Here is a 27,865-nt window from a genome sequence, read left to right on the forward strand (position 1 = left end):
GACCCAGGCCATGCTCCCAGCCAGCTCTCCAAGTCAGTTCTGAACTTGATGACCAAACCCACAACAAACCGATGAACTTGAAGGATGAGGGGAGAGGCAGAGAGGCACCTGGGTGCCTCCAGAAATTGGCATTTCATTACATTCAGTGCTGGATTTCTGGAGGAAACACCTTATGCTCCCTGAAGCTAATCTAACCATAGAGAACACAAAAGAGGGTTACCAGGAAGGAGAGGCAGCAGCCACTGAAGACGAAGAAGAAAACTAGGCTGGGCAACATGGTCCAAAGCCATACACGACCCACTGGACCCAGAAACATTAACTAAATACTAGTCTGCCGCATCCTATTAGAATGGCAAAATCTCTAAGACTGAATATCAGCCACAACACATTAGAGAGGACAGTGGCCAAAGTCATGACTACAGGCTGGCTAGACTTTATGACAATGCACACAATCTGGGAAATGCAAGCCTTGGAAGAGGGAACCAAAGAAATGGGATCAACCAATAAGGCATCCACTGTAACAGAATTGGTGGCATGCAGGTAGCAATGAAGAGCTGCCACAGGACAACAAATGAGGTACCTCTGGCCAAACTACCTAAGCATCGATTACTAAAGGATCCCTCTGGAAGCCCACCCACTCATTCTTTGCTAGAGAAGGAGCTTGGAAATACTCCAGGGTACAAGAATCCCAACTGGAAAACCGAAGCACCCAACTGTAGAACAGGGCAGCACGACCAAATCAAAGACAAGATTTGTATTCTGAAAGACAACAAGGTACCCAGAGCACCCATTAAGGATACAAGGATCCAAAAACGACATCCAGGATCCAGAGAATATAGCTAAGGTATTCCTCTGGGTAGGGAGATGTACCCAAGGAAGCGGTCACAAACTCCCTGTAGGATGAGGGAACAATCCCGAGATACATCTCTAGTAAAATGGGGCACAAACTGGAGCAAATTAACAGGTCTGGAAGATAAGCAGAGGCAAATAGCAGTAACATCAATAGGAATCCAAGATACACAAACAGAGACCTGGGAAATGCAATTAGGAACCCCCCAAGAATCCAAAGCACCATATGCAGGACCCATCATGACATATATTAACAGAGGTGGGCAGCGAGACTGTAATTACTAGTTGTTACAGGAAAGAGAGCCATGCTCATGGTGTCCTGTCTTTTTTTGTTCTATTTATGATACAAGTTTTAAAGTATCCAATGGAGATGGCACACACACCTTAGTGTGTATCTATACCTCAATAAACTTATTTCAGTTTCAATTTCAATCTCCTGCAAGTTATTCCAGGTTAACAGCTTTGTTAGCAAATGCATATTAACGGATTTTTTTCAAACACTCGTTTCTGCAGCTTGTACCGGTGGCCTTTCATCTGAAATGTTGCATGGGCTTCAAGAAACTTTTCTTATAACTTTTGTCAAATCTGATACAAATTTTATGTAGTGATCAAATCACCCCTTTTTTCAACTGAATTTCAATTTTGGCATGAGTAGTTCTGCAACATTTTCTCTTAACACATTTTAATTCTGGAAGCCATTTTTAATATCACCAGATGCTATTAAATGGCCTCAAGCTCAAGCACCATTTTGAGCTTGTCTATGAATTTTTCAAGATAAGAGTACCAAATGACAGCTGCAATGATGTCTGTCGGATTCTCAATCTTCGTAATGGTAACCTGAATTTCAACGTAGTGGTGGTTGGTTGATGTTCCTCATACTGATAATTATAGTTTGGAAAAGGTATTGGGAAATTTTCTCTGCTTTTTAAGTGTCATAGCAAGCAGTCCTCTTGGTGAAGGATTGAAAGACTTCTCTGCTGTGTTTTCCCTCCAAATACTGTGGACAATATGACTACAGTATTTACAAAGTTCCTTGGCAAGGTGGGGCTAAGGCTGATGAAAGTCTGACATCTTACCAATTTCTTGGGAGGACCTCTGGCTGCTTACTCAGGGTTCAACCAATGGGCCTTGCTCAGGAATATTAACTTAAAAAACACGGCACATAGAAATCACATTAACATGATGTATCAATGAGAAAATCAGTAGGAGCCATGAGGAGGATTCGAACCTATGCGCTGGATGGTCCCCAGACACTCCCTAGACCACTACACCACGACATGGTCAAAAGTACTGCAACCTGGGATTCAACTTAAAATAAATATGCTTTGTATTGAATACAGTACAGTACAAAGCTATGTACATCACATTAATAACTATTTTATGTTAATTTAAATTATTTTAATTATTAAATATTTAATCATCACATTAATATTTAATTATTTTATGGTGTATAATTAAGGTTTAATATATGTTTTTACTACTTTTAATATCAACAAATTTACTTTCTTATGGATATAAATACAATGTGGTTTTTATTAGTACATGTGATGACTAAAAGTTAATTTCACAGTGATGCATAAACAACAAATCAATCAATAATTACATACATACATAATATGTACAAAATGCAAACAACTACATTCATGCGAGCATGTATGCACATGCATGGTAAAGCAATATGGACATAATCATGTACATAAGGTAACAAAGTACTGTACAATAAACCGAGAACAAATAATTATAATCACAGTACAGAGTAATAAATTTGTACTTCCAGCATTGAGAATTTTAAGTAAAAGACAGAAATACAATCACATAAAACTCAAGACAAGCGAGGACTTTTTATAATTACAAGAACAATAAATGCACAGTCACAACTCAGGACAGGCAGGTAACCAATCCTGGTTACATAACCCACAAATAAAATGACAGTAACAACGTTATACATAAATTAAAATTCAAAATACTATAAACCAATACAAGTGAAAAAAATAAACAATGCATTCTAATCACAAACCTCTGCCTAGGATAAATGCTATTTTGGAACCGAGAAATTGTCATTACTGTATATAAAATCCAGTATACTATTTTAATTCATCATTTCTCTTCAGAATATAACGTCTTCAATGACCATGAATAATTTAATCTATTAATAAATTATTTAAATATTGTATTATATTGCAATGCTCAAAATAATTAGGCATTAAATAAAGATCACATGTTGAATGTAATGAAATGGCTCTTTCTGGTGGGCTGCCAAGCTTTAGAGAATACCAGGTACTGACTCAAGGAAGGCACCCAGAAACTCAGCAAAACAAATCATACTACTGTGCTGCATGGTTAACACAGAGACTGCAGCCTCAAAAACTGCCAGACGAACTCCCTTACTATGAAAACAAATGACTAAAATTTTGTGAAACTAGCATGAGCTAGTTTGCCCTACCTTTCCCCTTGTTTGGCAAGGGGGGAGGGTGAGAGGGAGGTGGACCAGGTCGGCCAGCTCGCCCCACCCTCAGTTCTTATGAAGATGGAACACAGACTCCCTGGTGAACGGAGGGTATTAGGGATTCTCTGAGGCTCACCCAGAAATTGGTGTTTCATTACATTCAATGATGGTTTTCTGCAGGTAGTCCTTTGATGCTCACTGAAGCTAACTACCCATGGAGAAGGACAAAACAGGGCACTTACCAGGGAGGAGGCAGCACTGCAGGTATCAAATTTAAGAAAAGACCAATATTCGCGACAGACGACCCAAGGCCACACAAGGCTGCCGAGGACCAGGAACATTCACAGGATACCAGGCTGCCAAAATCCTGTTCAACCTCCAAAACCCCTGTGCCCAAAGACAGAACTGCAAAACTGCCATTAGAGCAGCATACTTCCAGATATCATGGGCATAAGGGTAGACTGCAGGCTGGCTAGATTTAGTGACAATGCAGTCATCCTGAGAAAATCAAGTCCTGGAACAGAAAACCAAGGAAACTGCACCCACCCACAATGAGTCCACCAAACCAGAACCGGTGGCACGAAAGTAGTGGCATAAAGCCACCAGTGGACAAAGTGCATGACACCCCCGGCTGAATGTAACACCTCCAAAGGATACCTGATCAACCAGGCTGTGACTCGCACGTCAGGCTGCGAGCAGCCGCGTCCAACAGCCTGGTTGATCAGTCCAGCAACCAGGAGGCCTGGTCGACGACCGAGCCGTGGGGACGCTAAGCCCCGGAAGCACCTCAAGGTAACCAAGGAATCAACATGAATCCATGAATAGAGGATCCTTCAGGAAGCCCGCTGACACAATCTTCTCCAAAAAAGAAGAAGCTGGTTGCAACCAAACAAATTATCCATGAGGGCCAGAGAAACAAAACCCCCTGGTGTCAGAGAAGAGCATGAAGCTCACCCACTTGACAATAGGAGGCCAAAGTAAGCAAAAACATAGCCTTCAAAAACAAACCATGACCTAAGGGGTCACCGTAAACCGAGCAGAAGAAAGAAAAGAAAGAATCCAGTCTTGAGACCAGGCAGGCTCATGTGGTGCATGAGCAGGCTGGAGGTGAAACAAAGCACGAGAGGGCATGAGCAACGAGGCCGGAGACGTGTCACCTCAGAATATAAACTGGAGAAGCTCTGTTAACGTCACATAAGAGGCGATAGTATTTGGAAAGACACCAATCAAGAAAAAGCCAAGCAAGAAAGGACAAAACACCCTGCTTGGAAACCGAAGAACAATGATAAAGGGATAGAAAGTAGTGAAAGAACTGCCAAGAGACTACACATTGTTGTAGGGAGAACCGCAGGTGGGACACCTTTAATAAGCCACCTGATTATCACAGAGAGTGACCCCACATGTATCAAAACAACAGACTCGAAGAGCAGAGGAGAAGGTTGAACCAGCAAAGTACAACACCAAAGCGACACTCTCTGAAAAAAGCAGAGCTGTAGAAAACACCCAGGTCGGATACCGAGCAAGCGGCACCAGAACCAAAGCTGAGCTGGCAACCAAGAAGCCAGAAGGATTACAATCCCCCTGAAAGACTCCAACAGCACCAGAATCTGGAGCAACAGTCACACTGAGAAAAGAAGCAAGAACCCCCAACTCGACCTGTCCAGCTGAAAGGTGACCGTGAGGCCTCGCAGTCGGGAAACAGTGCCATGCAAGGAGACGGACGCCGAAATTATGCTGATGTGAAGAGGTTGACTTCTGGGTGTCCCAATGCCCAGCAAAGCCAGAGGGTGCAGCAGTGATGGTCCATACCGTGGAACCAGGAAGGACCCAGAACAGACTGATGGCTATTACGGCCACACCCAGCATCAAAGCCACCCAGAGAACCAAGCAGGCAAGCCACTTGAAGTGAATAGCTCCTAAGCTCAAATGGAGCCGGATCACAGAGCCCGGAGAATTCTGAACCCAACACAGTTCCTGCCAAACCCCAATGGTATGTACTGGTATCTACGGGACTGGAAATAGGCTAAAAACCCACCAAAAAAGATGAGGTCATTTTGACCATGCCAGAAGCCATCCACTCTGAGATGACTTGATGAAGGAAAGGAAAGGGGACCTGCCCTGACAGCCCCCCAAACCTCCTGAAGGAGGCAGGACCAAGCAACTCCACTACAAGATGCAAAAACGTCCTAAAAAGCCCACAAATAGCGGAGCCAATTGCTGGCAAACTGAGCTAGCCCTCTCCACACTGCCCTTTCAAAGGGAAAACCCACAAAAGGGCCAGTGTGAGCCATGAGAGCTAGCCTTTCGAGCAAAGAGAACATAGCATCAGCCAGACAAAAAGAACAAGGCTTGGGGAAGTGCATCCAAAATAGCTGCCTGCACCACACAGGATCCACCTCAACTGGACGGCCAATCCAAGTTTCCCCCCCTCTCCTCAGAGACCCAGGAACCACAGACAAGGGGCCCCAGGGCTGAGCCATCATCCATGCCCACCACCCAGGAAGAAAAGTGGAGAAAAAGGGAAAGGCTTCTAAGGAAGGGGGTCAGCTAGAAAGACCCAGAAGCCTCAGCGCGATCAACAGGCTCAATTTTGTCTGTGCCAGTATCAGAAGGAGCAAACCCTGGATCAGCCCAAGCCACATCCCAAGCTAAACCCTGCCCAGATTTCGAAACCCTTAGGCTCTTTGGAACCAAAAGCAGGGGAAGGGGGGAGGGGAAGGGTGAAACCTACCCACCAGGGAGGGATGAGGAGGTGGGGACAGAAACATCAAGTGGGACAAATCTGGTGCATCTTACCAGGAACACTGCAATACTGAAAACCTCTGTGTAAAGCTGTCGTTGCCTGATACCTCTAGACTTCAACTAGAATGGGTACGATGAATCACATGGGGGGAAACAATTCCCACAGGACTCGGGGTCGAAGGTGTCACCAACCCAACAGGCAGTATGGAGGAGGCAGAACGTATGAACGGTGCCCAGTTCCACAAGCAACAAACCACCCTCATATTTGCACAAAGCGAGAGTAAGCTCAGAAGTGCAACCAACACAGTACAAGCCAATGGGGGAGGGGGGGGGGGTTCTAGGGGGTGCATGGTGAATGAACCCTGCAGGAAGCCCAGGCACTTTGAATGCTATGCCGGTAACCCCTGAATGGAACGGGCAACCCAGGCAACCCTGGCCACTCGAAGCCAGTGGAAAAGCGAAGAGGGCAAAACTGCACAATCACCCTAGGCAAAGCCTAATAACATGGAACAGAAGAACCCCCCAATTGCAAAAGGGCAAAGTAACAAAATAATAAACAAAAAAACCAAAGCCCCAGGGCCAAACTGTAGAAACTGAGTGACCAGGGAAAATGGCGGCAGCCAAAAACACTCGCAACGTACCTGAGGAAAGAGACAGACAGTCAAATACCACCAGCTTACTTGAAGGGAGATGACCACCTCAAGTGAGGCAAGAACCTCCAGTATGACACACACTTCCTTCCCCGTAAAGGAAGTGTGTCCCAAACAACCTCAGGAAGATAACCGCAGGTGCAAGGTTATCACTTAAGTGCAAAGGGAAGAAAACCCTGTGCACTTGCAGCTCCGAGCACACTAGATTCTTGGCTCATGCTATGCAAACATGCAAACACACACAAAACAACATTAAAGTAAGGGGCCAGATTCACAAAAGCACTTGCGCAAGCACTTACAAACCTGTACATCTTTTTTCAATCTTTGGCGGCTTTGTTTCCAATTATTAAACAGTTAATGAGTTCTGAAGCACCAGGAGGCTGTTTATAACAATAACAACAGTTGATTGGTAAGTTTTCATGCTTCTAAACTGTTTAATAAATGTAACCAAAAGCCGTCAAAGATTGAGGAAAGATGGACACGTTCGTAAGTACTTGCGTAAGTGCTTTCGTGAATCTGGCCCAAGGTTGTCAAACCCTGGGTAGCTGAAAATAGTGAGTGTAAATGGCTGGCAACACAACTGGGCTCTTTATAGCCCAAGTGGGCTACAGAGAGCCCAACAAGGCAATTAAGCTGCAAAAGGCAAAACACCACTCAGCCGATGAAACGAGACTGGAGCCAGAGTGACTAGGACAGTGACCAGGCACATCAGAAAAAGAAGTGAAGGTGGGGTGAGCAGGCTGACCCAGTCTGCCTCCTTCCTCTCCTAAAATGACGGTAGAAAGTGGGCAAAACTAGCTCACGCTACTTTCACTAAATTTTGTTCGTATGTTTTCATAGTAGGGGGAGGGGGGGTATAAGTTCTTTTGGCAGTTTTTGCAACTTAGGTTTCAGTTTTAACTAAACAGTTCCCATCACTCTGATATGTGTGAGACCTTAGTCTCTACACTTTTGCGTGGGGTACATATTGAACCAAACTGAACACTTGTAAACACTGGCTCAACTGCACTCGACACCTGCAGTAATCAAACAATGATTATAATTAAAACTAATAAAACTTTAATAAATTGATGTTAACATACTTATCACAGACAATAACACAGTAATTGATTGATGGTAATGCAACAATAACCATTGTAATTAATTGCTGGTAAAACACTTGTCACTGAGACAATACAGCACAAGTACTGTACATAATAATTAAACTTATCACATAGACAGGGCTAATCTATAATACCTGCTACCATTGTAACTCCTACCTGATACCACTTTAACACAGTAGGTTTACACACTGGTTCTCTTAAATATATTTCCTTAAACAATCTAAACAATATTTACATTTGAGTGTAACCTGGTACTGCTAATCTCACACAGGACCAATGGTACGTTCAAAGAAATGCTTGATCTCAATTCAAAGGAGAAAAACCGGCTGTCACCACCCCATCACACTAGTTACTACAATAGCTGTGATAATTACTAATTAGGGGATCACATGTGGTTCATGGGGGGGATGGGTGGAACCACCGCATCCTGTTGACTTTAATTACTCCTGAGATATTTTTTTGATGTACTCACTTACTTACAGTATGTTAAACAATTTAATACTGGAGGTTCACCATCCTTGATGACACACACTGGAGATGACAAAAAGGGGGGAACTAGTGACACACACACAGATGAAAATTTGACAAGATTTTATTAAGTCGAAATTATGATGGTCACCAAAAGTCCCTAAGCTACATCCTATCCTACACTGGCAAATGGCAAGTAATTTATACATGGACAATACATCAGAGATATCACACGTTACCTTATGAACCACCATCTCTCACCAGCTGGAGATTCACTGGCTCTCAACCCAGCCGCGTGATGACCTGCAGATCATCTCCAGTCACTTTCCCCAGGCACTTTGAATCTTATCCTCCTAAGCAGGGTATATATATACACCCAAAACTGTCCCAGCTGATGGTTTTTAATTGGTTCAAAACTACAGTGGATGTAGTCAGCGACCTCCACTGCATCTTGAAAACATCACATTCAAGAATTTTCCATTAAAGCTGTTTGACAAGTCTTATACTGGACTTGTCAAACTTGATATGAGATCTTGTTATGATCTCATAACTAATGGGTGAAGACATACCACTCCAATGTGTTTATGGGAGAAGATCAACTACCTTTTACTTGAGTTAAAACAGCATCTTAGTGGAATTTCACTACAGTATTAAAAATTGTCTTCCGTGATATATAGGGTTAGTTCTGCCTGGCTAGGTGGAGGACTATGTCCTCTCCTCCAATTACTATCTTGATCACCCCATCCTCTCCTTTGCTTTCAATCTTTTGTATGCATCTAAGTACCTTAACTCTCTTAACTTTCCTCTTAGTACTCTGTCTTTTTTTTGCTGTTCAAAGTGTGGTCTGGGGAGATATAGATATGGTTATACCCTTCAAGATCTTTTAGGTCATGTGCACTGGTTAGTATCTTCCTTTTGTGTTCAAAGTTTACAATGGTTATGTATACTATACTTGCTTCGGGCTTACCTAACCTCTCCATATTGGATAGACTAAGATCTTCCTCACTACCTATCAGTTTCACTATCATTTCCTCAACGATTTCCTGGTCATTTTTATCCTCTACTTTCCTCTCTCTTTCTTACCCTCTACTTACCCTCCGCTGCACTTGCCAGATCTTCGACTCCACTATCTTCAACTCTGTCTGCATTCAAAGTGGTTTCCCTGGGTGAAGGATTTCCTCCCAAGTTCACCTGATTTACCTCAGGAATTATGCCTACACGTTTATTAGTTAACCATTATTGAAAGTCCATAAACTGTTTCATCAAAACTTTCTGACCCTCTTGTAGCTTTCTAATCATGTCACAGGTGTTTTTCCCTCTGATCTCCTCACTACTCTCAACTACTCTCATCAACTGCCCGTCGATGACATGTCTGCGTGTCCCATATGATCTTCTTGCAACAACTCCAGTGTCCTTCTGGTGACGAAGTGAGTATGTTGGTGACAGAGATGCCTGGTCAACCAGCCCAACCTCACTAATTAGGTGGTTGGTACAGTGACAGCAGCCGGAGATGGGCCAGTCATAGGGGAACGTTGTTGAGGAAGATGCATGCATGGCACAGTTCGCAACTAGCTGCTTGCAACCGAGGCTGATGAGTGACGGCTTCTATTTAGTATGAGTTAGACAGCTAGCACATCTGTGTCCAACTGCCCAGTTCCAATAAAGTTTCAAACATACTGTACAGTATTTGTATCTCCCAATAGTTCATTTATATGTCTTATAAAGTTCCAGGCTGTTTTTCAACATTTAACACTCGTTTCTATATATTTTCCAGCACTGAATATACTTTTTAAACATGTATTTTCTTTGCGGTTTACACTGTTCTGGGGATGATGCTTTCCTGCTATGACAATGCTCTGCACCTGTGCAGAACTGACTATTGTATTAGCAGGGATTCCAAATGCAAGAGTTCCAGACTATTTTTCAAGTATTTTTCATAGTGGCCACCATACACTGCATGACAAGTCACACACCAGCCAGCAGACGGCACCACCTCCCTCGCCAACATTGCTTCTCACAGCTTACAGTTTTTGCTGTTATTACACTATATGCACACATACGATATATATAAGTATATACATTTTTTTCACCATAACAAATCACTAAGCTGGTATGGCAAGTCCAAACAATATAGCGGCCACCACACAGTCAGCTGACAATGCTACCTCCCTCACCAACATTCCTCCTCGTATCATACTATGCACATCGTAATTATCACCACAATGCTGCTGTTATAAGAATCTTAGTCACTAAATCCTGCAAATTAATAATTTTCCACAAGTTTATTTTGTAAAGGAACATGAGAAGTTATTTCAAGATTTTTAAATGAACTAAACAATGGCAGTGTGCTGTGGCTACCTGCCTAACGCTGTGAAAATCTTGAACAGCATTGTGTTCACTGATATCTGAACAATGTACACAGTCTTTATCACAGTCAGGCTCTTCTGACTTCATCACTAAATAATAGCAGTTACATATATATATATATATTATGACTTTTTAGGTGATACTGTGGTCACAAGCTATATAAACAGCAATGCTGTTATCTCATGCTGCGTGCGCCAGCCTTGGTGGCTCACTCAGTACTGAGGCCTTCACATCCGGGAATGTTACCCATGATTTTTTTTTTAAATGGCATCTATTTACTAGAGCCCTGAGGAAGCTGATGTGAACCCCGTGTAGCCGCAGGATTTGTAAATCATGCAGTACTTTAAAATATATATACAGTATATAACGTGTGTGCCGTGCTGGTAGTTAAACCAAAATCGTATATCTACAATTAGCGCCATTAAAGGGTTAAGTCATCTGTAAATAATCCATTATCTCACAGAGTTATATGTGTTTATAACCTTGTGTGTGCAAAAGCAACTTCTGTTTTCAGTCTTACATTGTGGCTTGAGCTTGAAAGCATTGCTCCTTGTTTGCGTTACATCTGACCTTTTGAAAAATTGATTGGATCAACATCCTTAAAATTGTTGAGTATTTTAAAAGTTTCTATGAGGTCTGCCTTATCATGCATGGTTTTCAGTGTTGTTAGTCCTGTGGCCCTCAACCGTTCCTGATATGCGAGTTAACTTAGTTCTGGAGTGATTTTTGTTTTCCTGTGTATTGACTTTTCTCCAAAGCAGTTATGTCTATCTGAAGATGAGGTCTTCATGCTTGGATACAAAAATCCAAGTGGGAGCACAGGAGACATTTATACAGTTGAATAATCACCTTTTCCTTTAAGTCAACGGTACTTGGCACCTTGGATACCTAGGGGTTTGGTTAGCTTTCTTTTTTTTTTTAATACTCCTGCTCCCACCTGTTGTGCAACTTTCAGTGAATGGTAGCTCCTGATTCCAAGGTGCTTTTCTTCATCAATCTGCTACAAGGTAATGTTATTAGTTTCATAGTTGTGATGTGGGTTGTTATGCCCCATATGCATGATCTTGCATTTTTCAATATTAAAACACATTTGCCAGTCTTATGACCAATTGTGGAGTTCATGTAGATCTTTTTGTAAGGCCTAAGTATTATTTCACTTCCCAATTTACCATAAATCTTAGTATCATCTGCAAATTTGATATGATTTGTAATATTCTTATCTATGTCACGGATGTGTATGACAAAATGGGGTTGGTCCCAAAATGGACCCCTGTAGTACCTCACTCACCACATTTCTCCAGTCATATTCCTTCCCATTTATCACACCCCTTTGTTTTCTTTGTTCTAACCATTGTTTTATCCATTCTAGTATTCTACCATTAATTCCATGTGCTTGTAATTTCCTTGCTAGTGTTTCATGTGGTCTCCAATCAAAAGCTTAAGTAAAGTCCATGTAAACTATATCTACTTTAAGTCCTTTGTCTGAATAGCTCGTTACTGTTTCCAAAAATGTGGGCAAGTTTGTAAGGCAGGAATTATTTTTTTGTTATATTTAAAGCAATATAATGTGTCTACAAAGTATGGACTGTCTGTACATAGGTGATTCAAATTTGATGAAATTTGGTAGGAATAATCTTAATATATTAGCAGGAAAAGTAGAGGAAAAATAAAAATGAATGATATATAAGGTATACCAGTACTGCATAAGGATAAACAAGTGAAAAATATTTAACAAATAAAGCTCATTTGTAAAATACTAAAAAATTAAATATATTACAAATGCAAGGCAAAAGCCACTGATGTATTTACCACAGTTCAGAGTCCCAGTAAGGGTGCAAAAAGGTCTTCACTACCTTTAAAGTGGAACATTAAGAATAATCTGGGATCAAGTGAAACTATTTTCTTGCCCTTAGCATAGTACACTGTATTTCAGTGCTTCTTCTGCAGTTGGTTTGGTTTTCCAGCTTTCCTTAACTGGCCAAATTATAAGCTACAAGCTTATTCTCTGTAGGATCAAGTTAGGAAGAATCACATTTGTTTAAGGCTTCTTAACAGGGAATTAAACAAATGGAATACCTCCACATATATACACTACTCCATTTATTACAGACTAATCTAATGCCTATGATTTTATACTCACTTAAGCGTATAATAATAATAATAATATAATTCACTGTGTCGAGAGACAGGCAGCTAGTGTGTGTGTGTGTATTCATTCATGTTAGGATTATATTGAGGTTCCCCATCCCCCCAGGTCAAATTACTGACCCCGGCCAGGATGCAACCCCATACCAAGCTGACTGACTCCTGGGTATCTACTTGCTGCTAGGTGAACAGGTGCATTAGGTGGTAGAAAATGCAACCAACCATTTCTATCCTGCCCAAGATTCGAACCCGGAATTTTCAATTGCGTATCGAGAACGAATCCGACTGTACTACCGGGACCCTCTACCAGTATATGTATGCATATTAGTATACAATTTTATACATACTGGACTATGCAAGTTAGCAATGAGCTGCAGCTTGTACATGGCTATAACACTCTACTGTAAAAATCATAATACTGTACTGTACTACAATGATACAGGTACAGTATGTACATACAAGAATTTATCAAACACTATTCTTACAACTATAGCTAAATTGTTGGTTAGTTTGATTTGAAGGTGTTCCAAGACCCCTTCTCATATGATTAGGATTTTTATTTGCCCTTACAATATTACAATATAACACAATGTAATATTGTAACACAATAACACAACTATTCCCGGTTAACAGGGTATGCAGCATGTTTTGTGACAGTGAAGGTGGCAATGGATCACATCTTACAATAGTAAATACAGATGGCAACAACAGAATACAACATGCACTCAATTGTTAGTCACTTGAATTTTATACTGTATTTCTTTACATTCTGAAACATACACAGTACGTACGAAACGTATAGTACAGTATATAGTTACACTGTAACTACATTTATCGTAAGAAAATACAGTATTGGACAAGTCATCTCATTATTTAGCATCACATGTTATTTATTCCCACCAATATGAAGAAAATTTTGTTTGTATATTACAGTAAAATATAAGAAAAAGGATGTTACACGTTGAGCTTGCACCACACAAAGCACATTACAAGCATGCATCTGGTTTAAAAAGGAGACTGAACTGCAATATTAAAGTAGTTTAAGTCAAGAAAACTCGGTTCCATTATAGCATTTAACCCCTAAAAATAATCCATTACTATAATCAATGACATAAAAATACACAATGTTATATATTTTTACCTCTGTAGCCTTATAGAATTTGCCAAGGAAAATTGATGCCTTAGTTAGAATATCTGATGTCACAGGATAATTATCTTGATTGGTTATTTGTGTTCCGTTGAACATAATAAGGCCTTTCTGCACATTGGGGATACAACGTCCTGCCACTAGAATAAAGATACAGTAGTTTGCAATCAAATAATCCCTAATACCAACAAATTCTGTCAATATATATATATACTATATATACATTCTTAATCAAAACGATTACCTTATTCACATTAGTGAATAAGGAGGCCTGGTCGATGACCGGGCCTCGGGGTCGCTCAACCCCGAAATCCCCTCAAGGTAAGGTAAGGTAATGTGAAATCTGCCTCTACTGCCTAACTATGCCTGCAATAAGAAGCTGTTCATATATCATCTCCATCAAAATGTAATGTTCATATACTGTACTATTAAAATAATGAGGATTATAATATATAACATCACATTCATTCAAAAGTTATTTTTCTTCCCTTTTAAATCAGCAGGTGTAGGTATATAGCTAAGTTCTTCCAATGACACTGGTGAACAGGGGGTGTAAAGATAAGAATTGGTCCCTATTTGTCCCACCCTGACCATGACTTCCGAGCCCATGCTGATTTTGCTTACGAGGTACGTGGTTTGAGTTTCATAAAGTGGTGGAACTCCACTAAGTTGTTTAGCGTGGAAAGTATGCTGAACAAATAGGTTTAAACTTTGATTTTTAAACTTAAGAAAGTTCTAGCTATCTTGTCTATGTTGCTCTTATCTTTCCCAAGTGTATCTCCATGAAAGTGAGAACTAATAATGATTATTATAATAATGAAGATTTAACTAATGTGTTTCAATGTTGATTGATCATTTTGAAAACAAAAATGGTAAAGTTTAAATTTATTTTCTTGGTTGTATGCAATCTTAATCAAGTTGTGTTGTGTCACTTATTGTAATAAAGAAGTTAGCTATTAGTTTATCATTACATGTTAGCTTACAGCTAGAGTAAGTTTTAATCAAGTACAGGGTTTAATCATATAGAAATGATACCTTTTAGTTTTGTCGTGGTAATTATCGTTTTACTGGTTTTGTTTTCTTGCTTGAGGTTTAACAATTCAACAATTCCAGAAAACCTCATCATACTGACTTGAAATCTAAAATACCTACATATGACCAAAATGTATTACTTCTCTTGTATTCAGTGTAGTCTAAAAGCAACTATCTGTTTCTAAGTTAATACCAATCAGTTGCTCCCTCTGACAATGTCAGCTGTTACAAGGACATGGCATCACACTACTCGAGCCAGTGCATCCTTACTCCCCAACAGAGTAGGGGGGTTTCAAAATTCCTCCCACAGGGCTATTAATGGAGGACTGGAGATATACAGACAATTACCCCCAAATTAAGGGACTGGTGCTCAATCTGAAGCATTGGTTTTATGTGCAATGGGGATATGCATTAGTATGAATACTTACATGCATGTGAACATACAGCATTGTGTGTGTGTGTGTGTGTGTGTAGGGTTTTCCAAGGCACACCTTTATATATTAAACTCCCACTGGAACATTTGCTCTACAGTTTCAGCCAATGTGATACTGTATTTTCATTCATATCTTATGCTGTGAGGGTTCTTTCCAAGATACCCTAACTAAATACCAGTTGGAGGAAAGGAGATACTGGAGAAATTCTCGATCTTGCTCTGAATGAATTTAAAATTGAACATTCTACAATACTGCACTTAATACCTTCGAGTAATATATTTGAAATCAAAGATACCCCCAAATACAGTAAAAATTTGTTTCTTCTAAAAATTATACATTTTCTGCCTGGCCGCCACAAAACACTGTGGCAGTGGTGGCGAGGTATTGGTCATGTATACAGAGGCTGATGGCTCACCTGTCTCATCTGCTTTCCAAGCTTCCCCATATTGTACTCCAAATAGCCAGCCAGAGACCAGTTATTTCGTTAAACTTCTTTAAGCTAAATTTTTGAAACAATTCATATATGCTGGCTTACTTCTAGTTTAGTATTAAGTGTTACCCATTAAACTTATAAATAAATCAAGTAAATTATTTTAAGTTATACTGTACTTGAATTTTTTTGTGTATTAGTTTCTTTATATAACATATAATTTCTAAACTTACTAATATACCACTATCATGTTCTAATGTATACTGAACAAGTTAAAAATTATTTTGATTATTATTATTAACTGACTAGATTCATCCTGAGACTAACTTCTTTGGCTTTAATAATGCTTCACGTATCTGTGAATTCTCTGTTTATTGTCTCTCTCTCTTGAGCATTACTGAATCCCTGTGAGCAGAGTTCACTCATTTCAGCTTGGCAGAGTGCTCAACTAGGTCCCTCTCCTCAAACTGTATGATGTTACCTTGGTTAAAATATATAGAGTATTGATATTACAAAACGGTCAAAGGTAAAAACTCTGTTGATTACCTGTCGATGATTCTGAGGATCAACGTCCCCGTGGCCTAGTCTCTGACCAGGCCACCTGGTTGATGGTCTGGTCAACTAAGCTGTTCGATGTGGTTCACAGTCACTGCCTGGTTGATCAGGTATCCTTTGAAGGTTTGTTAAGTTTCTAATGAACACTGTAAGAGGTCAGCCAGTTATACCCCATCCATGTAGAGAAAGTGTCTTGAATAGTTTTGGGCTTTTGATATCGATCGATTTTCTCTTTCGATTATCGATCGATCGAACGCTATTTTCTGGGTGAGCCCCGGAGGCTCTCTGGAGCTTATCATGCTAATGTATGTTATATTAGACCGGGACATTAGCTAAGGAGTTCAGACCTGCCAGGGACAAGCGCCAGAACCTGGCCCCTTCAGAGAGGTTTCAGGGAGCAATGGCCCTGGAAAACCCCCCTTGTGGTTGGGGTGTCCTTATCTGCCATCGTCCGGGGTTAGGCACCCAGAAAGGTAGGCATAATAAAACAAACCCCACATGGTAAAAAACTAAAACAAAAACCGAATAGAGAGGTAGAAACTCCCTACAATCCCAAGGAAACAAGCAAACAAGCAAACGTCACACTTTACTGCCGCGTCGATCGTCCGCACAGCCCTCCCCGCCCCGAGAGGGGGAAGGGGGAAGCCCCGAACCTACAGCACCGGCTGCCTAGCATCAGTTCGGAACCTAAGCTTCAACCAATGTGAAAAAACGCCGACCGGTGGAAGGGAGGGTTGCCAGGGAGCCTCCGGGGCTCACCCAGAAAATGGCGTTTCATTACATTCAACGCTGGTTTTCTGTGAGGAGCCCCTACGGCTCCCTGGAGCTTCATACCCAAAGAGAAGAAAAAGAAAGGGCTGAACCAGGAGGCGGCCGCCACAAACTCGGCAACACGAAGAGAGGATTGAGCTACGAGGAAAGGCTAAAGGAGCTGAACCTCACATCCTTGAAAAACAGAAGAGTAAGGGGAGACATGATAACCACCTATAAAATTCTCAGGGGACTTGACAGGGTGGACAAAGACAAACTCTTCAGCATGGGTGGGACACGAACAAGGGGACACAGGTGGAAACTTAGTACCCAGATGAGCCACAGAGACGTTAGAAAGAATTTTTTCAGTGTCAGAGTAGTTAATAAATGGAATGCACTAGGAAGTGATGTGGTGGAGGCTGACTCCATACACAGTTTCAAATGTAGATATGATAGAGCCCAGTAGGCTCAGGAATCTGTACACCAGTTGATTGACAGTTGAGAGGCGGGACCCTGCGACCCAAGGCAACAAGAACGCACAGGAGAAGACGCACATAAAGAATGGGCGGCCAAGAACCTGTGTGATCCTCAAATCCCTGCACCTGAAATGAGCCTTAGATGTCACCAATACATCAGCAAAAGCTGCAAATGTCCAAACAGCAAAGGCACAAGGACAGACCGCAGGCTGGAAGACTTAAAAACTTTGCGGACGACCTGGGAGACTCGAGCCCTGAAACAGGGAACGTGGGGAACCTGATCAACCCAGAGTGCATCCCCAGACACGGTACGCAGGTAACGGCAAAAAAAGCGCAACCGGACAACACAGGACGCACCCCCGGCCGAACCAATAAAGCGTCAATAACCCAAGAACCCCTCCGGAAAGCAGCCGTCTCTACCGTCGCCAGAAGGATGGAGAAAACTGCAAATGTACACACCTACCACCAGTACCAAAGAGCAGAAACCTGAACAGAAGGGGGCTACCACAAACTGAGGAGAAGATAAGAAGGCACCCTGATCAAGGACCAGGACGGCTCAGGCAATGCATGAGCAGGCCGGAGGTGAAACAAAACATGAGAAAGCGTACGAAAAGGGGCAGATGTGACGTCCACCCTGAACACAAGCCAGAGCGGCTCCGCCAGCGCCGCACAAAACGAGGCGATAGTAAGAAATATCAAATAACTGTAGTCCTGCAAACCCAAGAAAGGACATGACAACCCGATGCGAAAAAGAAGACAACCTACGAAGAGCAAGAAAAAGTGCATAGAAACACCAGGAAGTCATACTGTCGCCGAGACGAAGCTCGCAGGTGGGACACCGTTAACAAAGCCACCTGATCACCACAGAGACGGTGATACCAGCGTCAAAATACCAGACGCGAAGAGCCGAGGAGATGGCCGAACCAGTCACGTACAGGACCAATCTGGCCTGCTGAAAGAAGCGGAGCCGCAGGAAAACGCCCTGGGTTCGGACACCTATCAAGCAGCGTCTGAAAATAAAGCTGGGCCGGCCACCAAGGGACCATAAGGACTACTCTTGTGGGAATGGGCTCCAACCGAGCTAGAACCCGAAGCAACAGCTGGACCGGGAGAAGAGGAACAGGTACCCCCACCTCGACCAGTCCTGCTGAAAGCCATCCACCGTGAATGCCTCGTAGGCGGGTAATGGCGCCACATAGAATGGACGACGCCTAGACCATGCCGACTCGAAGACGTCCATGGCCAGGAGTCCATACGTTCGGCAGAGCCAACGAAACGAGACAGCGACGACTGGCCAATCCACAAACAGAGGAATGAACCGAGACAGCTGTCCGCCAGGACGCAGGACACACCCCGGACATGAACCTCACGGTTAGCCAAACCCCAAGAATCCAGCAAACGAGCCACTCTAAGGGACCAACCCCAAAGGTCAAACGCCTAAGAGAAACCCTGTAGTTCCGGCAAAGAACCGCCAGAGAATAGTCCGAATGGAGCAGAATGGTAGAGCACCGAGTAACCCAAACCCTCTGAAGCGCAAACCAGACAGCCACGAACTCCCGAACCGTGCTGTGAGCCCAACGGACGGACAGACCCCCACTATCTCCGACTGATCTGGTGAGCACTGGTCACAAAGCCCCAGCTGAGAGATGACCCGTCCGTGAACACATCGGGGGAAGGCTCGGGCAGGTGCCAAGGCACAGAACCCCAAAAACCCCAAAGAGGAAGCTGGCGACGCAGCACCAACACAAGATCCCCGGAGGAACGAACCCAACGATTGCAAGAGGCGGACGGGGAGTCTCCGAAGGAACCAAACAGACGCCGAAGCCAAACCCGACCCCACGGGCAGACCAGCACGTCGAAGTTCAGACTCCCGCACAACTGCTCGAGCAACCGCCTAGCAACCCGGGACCCCCCCTCATGAACAGCCGAAGGCGGGACCACAGCCGCACCAACACTTCTGGAGGGAAAGACAAGGAGCGGCCCAAGAGCCCTAAACAAGACCCAGCCAGGTCCGAACCAGGGACAGAAACAGATGGAATGGCCTCCAGATCACCAGGAAACCAAACCCGGCGATCTGGAAAGAACCGCAACCCTGGCGAGCAGACAAGCGGACCGACTGGGAGCCCACACCAGCCAGTCGTCGAGGTAGGCCAGACACAGAATCTCAAGCAGCCTCAGACAGGGCACCAAGATCCGTTAAAAATGCGTAAATACACCAAGTGCTAATTACAAAATAGGGAAGGCAACAAAAGCGGCAAGGCCTGAAGCCCCACCGCCAACTGTGCCAGTCCCGGAAAAATGAAGAGGAACGTGCCAAGAATTGACCTGGAGGTCCAGGACCACCATCCAGGCACCCGGCCCCAACAGAAGCCGAACAGGAGACAACAGTCCTCCGATGAGGCCATAGAATCCAGGGCGCACACTGAAGTAGTCCAGAAAAACTGCAGATTCGACAGGCCCATGTCTGCATAGAGCAGACAGGAACCCCTGAAAGATGATGTGGATCGACCACGTCCAATGCACCCACTAAGATGACATGATGAAGCACAGGGGAAGAAGCCCACCCCGCCAGCCCTGAACCCCCCAAAGGGGAAGAAGCCGTCCACCGCCGCCACCAGAGGCCGGAAGACAACCAAAAGCGGCCACTAACTGCGGGACCATGCAAGAGTCAACAAAGCAAGCTGCTCCTCTAGCGCCCCGTCAACAGAGAAGGGAACAGAGCCCCTTCCGAAAGAAAAAGTATACATACACATATACACATATAAACATATATATTATGTATATGCACATACACATACATATACAAATACACACACACACAAGGTATGTTACACAGCTAGAATATGCAGCTGTTGTGTGGTGCCCATATCTTAAGAAGCACATCAACAAACTGGAAAAGGTGCAAAGACATGCTACTAAGTGGCTCCCAGAACTGAAGGGCAAGAGCTACGAGGAGAGGTTAGAAGCATTAAATATGCCAAAACTAGAAGACAGAACAAAAAGAGGTGATATGATCACTACGTACAAAATAGTAACAGGAATTGATAAAATCGACAGGGAAGACTTCCTGAGACCTGGAAATTCAAGAACAAGAGGTCATAGATTTAAACTAGCTAAACACAGATGCCGAAGAAATATAAGAAAATTCACCTTCGCAAATAGAGTGGTAGACGGTTGGAACAAGTTAAGTGAGAAGGTGGTGGAGGCCAAGACCGTCAGTAGTTTCAAAGCGTTATATGACAAAGAGTGCTGGGAAGACGGGACATCACGAGCGTAGCTCTCATCCTGTAACTACACTTAGGTAATTACACTTAGGTAATTATGTGCGTATGCACATACATATGTGTACACACACACAGTGTACACATGTACATGTGTACACATGTACATACACATGAAAAGAAAATTACAAGCCGCCGACCAGAGGGCAGAGAGCACCACGCAGGCCAGGCAAAGAAGGGACAAAACTGCATCAAAAGGCCCACCTCGACAACAAAACCTCAAAGTCCCAGCACGACCACAACATGTGCCAAGACCCAAAAAGATCAGTCTGCAAGCCAGGAAGACCCCGGAACTCCAGAAGGCAGAACCGGGTCACACGAGGAAACAAAGTCCCCTGAACCCACTAAAGGGGGCCCAAGAGGAAGAAACCTCCGGAACGAAACCAAAGAACCTAAAGGAACCCGAAATCGAACCAGGGGAAGCCCAAACTACCATATTTGCCAGCGTAGATAAACAACAGAAAGGTAAAGCACAGCCTCCAGACAGAACCCCCAGGGAAATGGTCAAAACAGACCGAAAACCGAGGGACAAGGTGTGTGAGCAAGCATAACAGACAGGGACACTGAGCCCAAACCCTAGGGGCCCAGACCCAAAATAGACAAAACGGAAAACCCGGTGTAAAACCAACACTCAGAGGAACAGAAAACGGGCAGAAAACACCAGAAAAGCAAAGAAACGACAACAGGAGAATAAAACCCCTGAAAAAGGTGAAAAACTCCCCCAAGACGCTCACTCGCACACCCAGGCGCATGTAAACAAACCGCAACGCCGCCCTAGTGGCCACACCGGGAAACCGGCAGAAGAAAATGACCACCAGAACAGAGGGCTGTGACTGATGCAAAAGATACGAATACACGCCAGCAAAAGTGGGAAGCAAGCAGACTGGATGGGCGAAAAACTCCGCCGGGAAGCAGAAAACCCAGGCAGGGGCAACCCGCCCCAGAACTGTTAGCAGGCATCCCCCACAGCCCCGGGAACCCGCAACAGAGGCCCCGGGGCAGAGCCTTCCTCCAAGCCCTCCGCCCTTAAAGAAAAGGAAGAGTCCATTGGAAAGGTAGCAAGAAAGGGCCGCTGATAAGACCCAGAAGCCTTGGCAGGAGGAACAGGCACGAAAACCTCTGTCCCCCAACCCGAACGGGGCAGCCCCCCGAGAACCGCCCGAGTCTCGGCCCCAACTAAACCCCGCCCCGACCCCGAAACCCTCAGACGGTCCGGAGCTGGGAACAGGAAGGGAAGGGGCGAACAGCACCTAACCAAAACAGGGCGGCTCTGGGGCATCCGAGTGGGAAACCAACCTAGCGTGTTGCAGCAACCTAACCTAGCTTGCAACATGGATGCCGCCTGTACTCTGAACAGTAATAACATCAGGAGAGTACTGGAGACCAAGCAGAGAATCTCTCTCGCAAGACTCCGGGTCAAGGTGTCAGTGACCCAACAGGCAACATGACGGAGGTAAAAGTGGCGACTGTCACCCGGAGACAAGGGAACAGCAACCAACGATCCCGTAGAAGACGTGTTGGAACCTGGAAGACACATTCAATGGTCTCCCGAGCCCAGACAGGGGTTTCCAGGGCCCGTAGGCTGACTGCTACTGGAAGCACGGGGAAGGTGTTGCTAACCGATTAAGAAACCCAAAAATAACAAGAGGGTAGAGGATAGCACTGAAAACCCCTGTGACATGTACAATCACGGGGGCCTAGCAGAGGGCCACCAAACACTACCAGTGGAACTATAGCCACACTAGGCAGACTCCCACCAAGGAAAATGAAAATAAAAACAAAAGAAAAACCCTGCAAAAGTACACCGTCTCCAGAGGCAACAGGAACCGGTTGCCGCTTAGGTGGCAGGCTGCGCAACACCTTGACGCCCTAACCAGCACAATACCAATCCCTACCTAGGACCAAACAAGGGCCCCAAGCCCCAGCTGGCCCTAAGGGCGAGGCAAATGCCGAACAGCAAGAACCTCTATGGGAATGGTTCCCGAACGCCCCAGGGAAGATAACCCTGTTACGCAGGGGCAGTACTCACAGGGCACTTAGGGAAGTCAGCCACTAAGCGCATGCAGCCCCGACACTGATGAGGTACTCCTGGCCACCGCACAACACAACACAACACATGGCAGTGAACGCCACACAAGGCAAACACAGCCTAGGAAACTGAGGCCAGAGAAGTGTCTATCCCGGTTGACATTAGCTTACGAACTAAAGCTTGGCAGCCGGCGCAGTGGGTCCGGGGCTCCCCCCTCCCCCTTTCGGGGCGGGGAGGGCTGCGCGGACGATCGGCGCGGCAGTAAAGTGTGATGTTTGCTTGTATCCTTATGATTGTAGGGAGTTTCTACCTCTCTGTTCGGTTTTTGTTTTAGTTTTTTACCATGTGGGGTTTGTTTTGTTATGCCTACCTTTCTGGGTGCCTTACCCCGGTTAGGCAGATAAGGAAAACCCCAACCACAAAGTGGTTTTCCAGGGCCATTGCTCCCTGAAACCTCTCTAAAGGGGCCAGGTTCTGGCGCTGGTCCCTGGTAGGTCTGAACTCCTTAGCTAATGTCCCGGTCTAATATAACATACATTAGCCCGATAAGCTCCAGGGGGCCGTAGGGGCTCCCCACTGAAAAATATATATCTCAATAATTTAGATGATTTATAAAATGGATTCTAGCAGTAAAGGATCTTTGCATGCTATCTAGGTCAGCAATTTCTCCAGCTATGAATGGAGCTGTTAGTGTGCAACAATATTTCCCCCTAGAGAGCACTAGTGTCTTGAAAATGATCATAATTGGTGTGACATCTCTTGTTTGGAAGGACTTTGTTATCCAACCTGTCATTTTCTTGCAGTCGTGACAGCTACTTTATTGTGTTCTGTAAAGGCAAGGTCTTTCGATATGAGTACTCTTAAATCCTTTACATTGTTTTTCCATTCTATAGTGTGAGTTGACTCCGTTTTATATATGGTTTCTGTTTTTGCTATATTGCAGGAGCTGAACTTATTTTCATTAACCATCATATTATTATCCGTGGCCCATTGAAAGACCTGATTTACATTGGATTGGAGGTTTGCTATGTCCTCTATATTGTTTACTCACAAGAAAATCCAAGTGTCATCTGCAAATGATGATACATGTACAGTATTACAGTTTGTATCCACATCTATAGCCGATATGAGGATGAGAAAAAGTATCAGATACTTAGGATATTTCTGCAGTTTCTTTGTGATTACTGTATATTTGCATGTTCCATTAGTTCTTCCTGATAGCCTATATTTACATATACCCCCATGCATAATATTGGCAGATTCCAGGTTCATGCTTTCTTGGATTATGTTGGTTTATCTGTTTTACATTTTGTGTTGGCTCTTTGCTGAAATATTTAGGTGAGGGTCGTGCAGATTCTTGTTGTTACCCAGTCACATCCTTAACTCCATACTTTTAATATGTCAATCTCTGGCCACATGTGCGTGTGTTAGTGGCATATACTTCTTGCACTTTCCTATATTCTGTGTAACTTTCTCCATCTTTTCTGGTGAAAGATCTTTTTCCCCCTGTTGAATTTCCTTGCCTAACCTACTGTATTGTATTCACTAATATCTAGATTTGATTTAACTTCAAGAGCTATTTTTAATATTATAGTTTCCTCATCTAGGACTTTTCCTCTTGTTTCCCCGTGTTCCTTAGCCTTGCAAAATTCCTTTATTTGATCTTCTAGGGGCTACACGTTGTTTCTCTAGTATTCATTCCCGTTGTTCAAATTCTTAATCCTATCCATATGATTCTTTACAATGATCTCTATTTTTGCCAACATGTTATGAAAACCACTCCTCCTAATATTTTCCCATCAACACCATCAAAGGTTTGGATGGTGTTGGTGGTTTTCTGTTTTGTCCTTCCTCATGTTGGCGGCCATTTTTGTTTTGGTCACCATGTGCTCCCGTACTATTTCTTTTGAAAACACTATTTCTGCTTTGTTTCTTTACCTTTTTTGGTTTCTGAAATGTTTGCTTTGTTTTTTTACTTTTTTTTAATTTCTGTCTGTTTGACACTTTCAGTTCTGTCATGTTTATGCACTTTTTCACTATGTTCATCCCACCCAAATTTGGAAAATGCTGGATCACCTCAACCCTCTCACAATATCATCTTAATGATGATATCAGACAAAATCTATGATAAGATTTATTAATACTGTATGATATACAGTACAAGCAAACCTCAATCATGAGATGGTTCTAAGACGTGTTCAATTATTCAATTTATTTCCCATTGACTGTTTGCTAATCACCATCCCACATCATACCCTTCATCACCTGGAGAGTGAGAGGGAGGGAAATACATCTTCATACTTCACTGATATGAGCTACTGTAATGACTGGTATATAAAGTCTAGCTTTTGTTATTATTAATGTAAATGTTTCTCTTAGGGGGTGTAGCCCGAAAATCCGAAGAAAAATGGAATATTTACGAAAAATTACGAAAAATACTACAACGTTCTGGCAACACTGTGGTGCAAACCGTTTTATGTTATCTTGAAAAATAACGTAGAGTCAAATTTCCCGCTGCAACTTTCGTGAATCTGGTCCTCGCGGCGTGGGTGCGCCGCGGAGTATTGTATCTTACGTTGTAGAAGTCTAATATTTCGTAATAGCATTGAAAATAACATGTTATGCATAAAATGAATATAAACTCACTCATTGGCAACAGTCTCGTGTGAGAGAGGGTGGGGTTCGTGGCTTAGCCCCTCAGTCACTGTCTGTGTCCCTTAGGAAGTGGATGTATCGCTGACGCGCTCTCACAATATCTCCCAGAACTCATGCTATTTTTGCTATTTGTACTGCAATATGACTTACCAAACGAACAAGAGAAACGCATTGAAAGCTAGATGCATGCGAGCTCTCCATAGAAGGTACGAGCTGGCCGCAATGCGTAAATCACGCATTGTCACGAGTGAAGATCGTGACCGCGAGTAGAGTAACTTGTCGCGGCGCGCTACGCCACTCCAACTTTTACAACTAGATCTGCCCTCACAGCCTTTATTTATTATTCAATTTACATGAAACTTGCACATTAGATGTAGAGTTTATGCCTCTAAAAACACATGTAGCTTTTCTTATCTACGTAGATTTATTGATTTTATAAATAATGATAAACTTCATTTTGTTGCATACGTTTTTGGGAAACTTTTAAAAATCTGTATTATTGCACTAAATACATCTGGGATAAAAATCCTTGGTGCAAATCTTTATTATATAGTAAGGTCATAGCTGAGTGTCGTAGAAATGATTTTGGTTCACAATTGTGGGCTGTGAAAGCAATTGAACATTGTTGAAAAATTGTTTAATTTTTTTTTTTTTTTTCTCCTTCTCTATTTAGGCTGAGATGCTGAAACTTGGCCTAGTTGCAGCACCTTTCACATGTATCAGGATAATAAATTATGAATACCCTACAACAACTCTCATAGTTCCGGTGAGATCCCCCCTTAGTTAAAATACCACTTTGTTACACTGTATTTGCATTAAATTTTATGTTTCATTTGTAAGTGTTGGAGAGTATGTTGAGTATTAGTAAATGTGTATGATTCTGTGTGTGTAAAATTTTCCTGCGCGTTTTTGTGAGAGTAGCGTCCTTGTACTCCACGAGGACAGAGAGGGTCTAGACTCCACATAGGCAGGTTGTGTGGTGTTTGTGCTCGTGAGGTGCCTGCCCACCTCACTGTCAGGTCATTAATTTCCATTAAATTTGAGTGACTGAAACACTGTTGTTTATCTGGTCAGTGATAAATTATTCCTTGTTAGTGTATTATCCCATTTCCTGTATTTTAATAAATGTAATGCACACACTTTGATTGTTTCTCGAGTCCCGTCAATTCAAAAATATGGTACCGGCCCCACGCAGTTACTCTTGTGTTTGAACTGTTTACAAATACATATTAGTTATACATCCCTGATTTAAATTAACATATCTATACTATACGTAAGGAAGTAAAGGACTGGTTTTGTTAGTCTGTACTCTAAGGTACAGCTTTCAAGTTGTGCCCTTGCGCTACACAGTAAATTAAAACGGGAGAACTTTGGCAAATACTGTACTTATGCACTGAAATTTACAGAGGCCTTCAGTTTATAAGTGATGGCTAATAGGTAATTCTAGTGGTATAATGATCTAATACATACACAATTCTTAATAAAAATATTGTTGACAGCTTAACAACTTCATGACTCAAAAAGTTAACTTTTTTTATGCTTTTTTTGTATACCTCAGGTAAGTATTTGAACGAGGGCTTGCTCAGAAAAAATTAACAATGAATGCAATGAAACACCTCTTTCTGGTGGGGCACTCAATAGTTACAACCTACAATATGTACAGCATTTCAATATACACGTACTGTACTCTCATCTTTGATGGCATATACATACAGTACCATATTATAATTAATTAATTTACTAATTTTAAAATACACCTCATTCTCTCCTTTACACAGCTGTGCTATGAAGTTGTAAGCATATAAACAGACCTGATCATAATTGCACATTAATAAAGAAGAAAGAGCACTTACTCAAGTCAGCAGAAATAGTCACAAGTGGGTTAGTATAATGAAGCTTAATGCATTTTGCAATAGCATACAGTACTCAAACCTCAGAAATTAATACCTGTTGGAAATTAGCAAATCGCATCACATATTTCATAGCGTTTACAAGAGCTTCAAGAATTTCAAATTTGTCATATTTGTTCAGGCTCGATGCAGCTTTAATAGCAGAGATGATATTTTCTGCATGATCTGCAACATTGTGAGGGATGCAGCGGCGACCAACTGTAAACAATTCTAAAAAATTAGCAACTCTTTTAAAAAAAAATTAAAAACACTTTCAAAGCACAGTATACAGTGGACCCTCCAAAATCCAGATCACATCATTCCAGTCCCAATATGGGTCATGAGAAATTCAGATTTCTGAAAACTTTCATTTAACATTATCGCTCGCTTTGGACACCGATCACGTCCATTTTTTCT

At 42.8% G+C, this 27,865-nt stretch overlaps 1 protein-coding gene across 5 annotated transcripts in view; it reads right to left on the bottom strand.

Moving 5' to 3' along the window:
- Window positions 1-27,865, bottom strand: part of Ctl2 (Choline transporter-like 2) — a 357,612-nt gene that overhangs the window by 84,089 nt on the left and 245,658 nt on the right. For 3 of the 5 annotated variants that reach the window (XM_045763943.2, XM_045763945.2, XM_045763947.2), the window contains one exon: window positions 27,507-27,667. In XM_045763943.2, coding sequence (XP_045619899.2) covers window positions 27,507-27,667 — 161 coding nt within the window. Of the gene's footprint in view, window positions 1-13,911; window positions 14,058-27,506; window positions 27,668-27,865 lie in introns of all 5 variants that reach the window. The other 2 variants (XM_045763948.2, XM_069313744.1) reach the window with 1 other exon arrangement.

Source organism: Procambarus clarkii, chromosome 76 (genome assembly GCF_040958095.1).
Source record: "Procambarus clarkii isolate CNS0578487 chromosome 76, FALCON_Pclarkii_2.0, whole genome shotgun sequence".
Classification (NCBI taxonomy): Eukaryota; Metazoa; Arthropoda; class Malacostraca; order Decapoda; family Cambaridae; genus Procambarus; species Procambarus clarkii.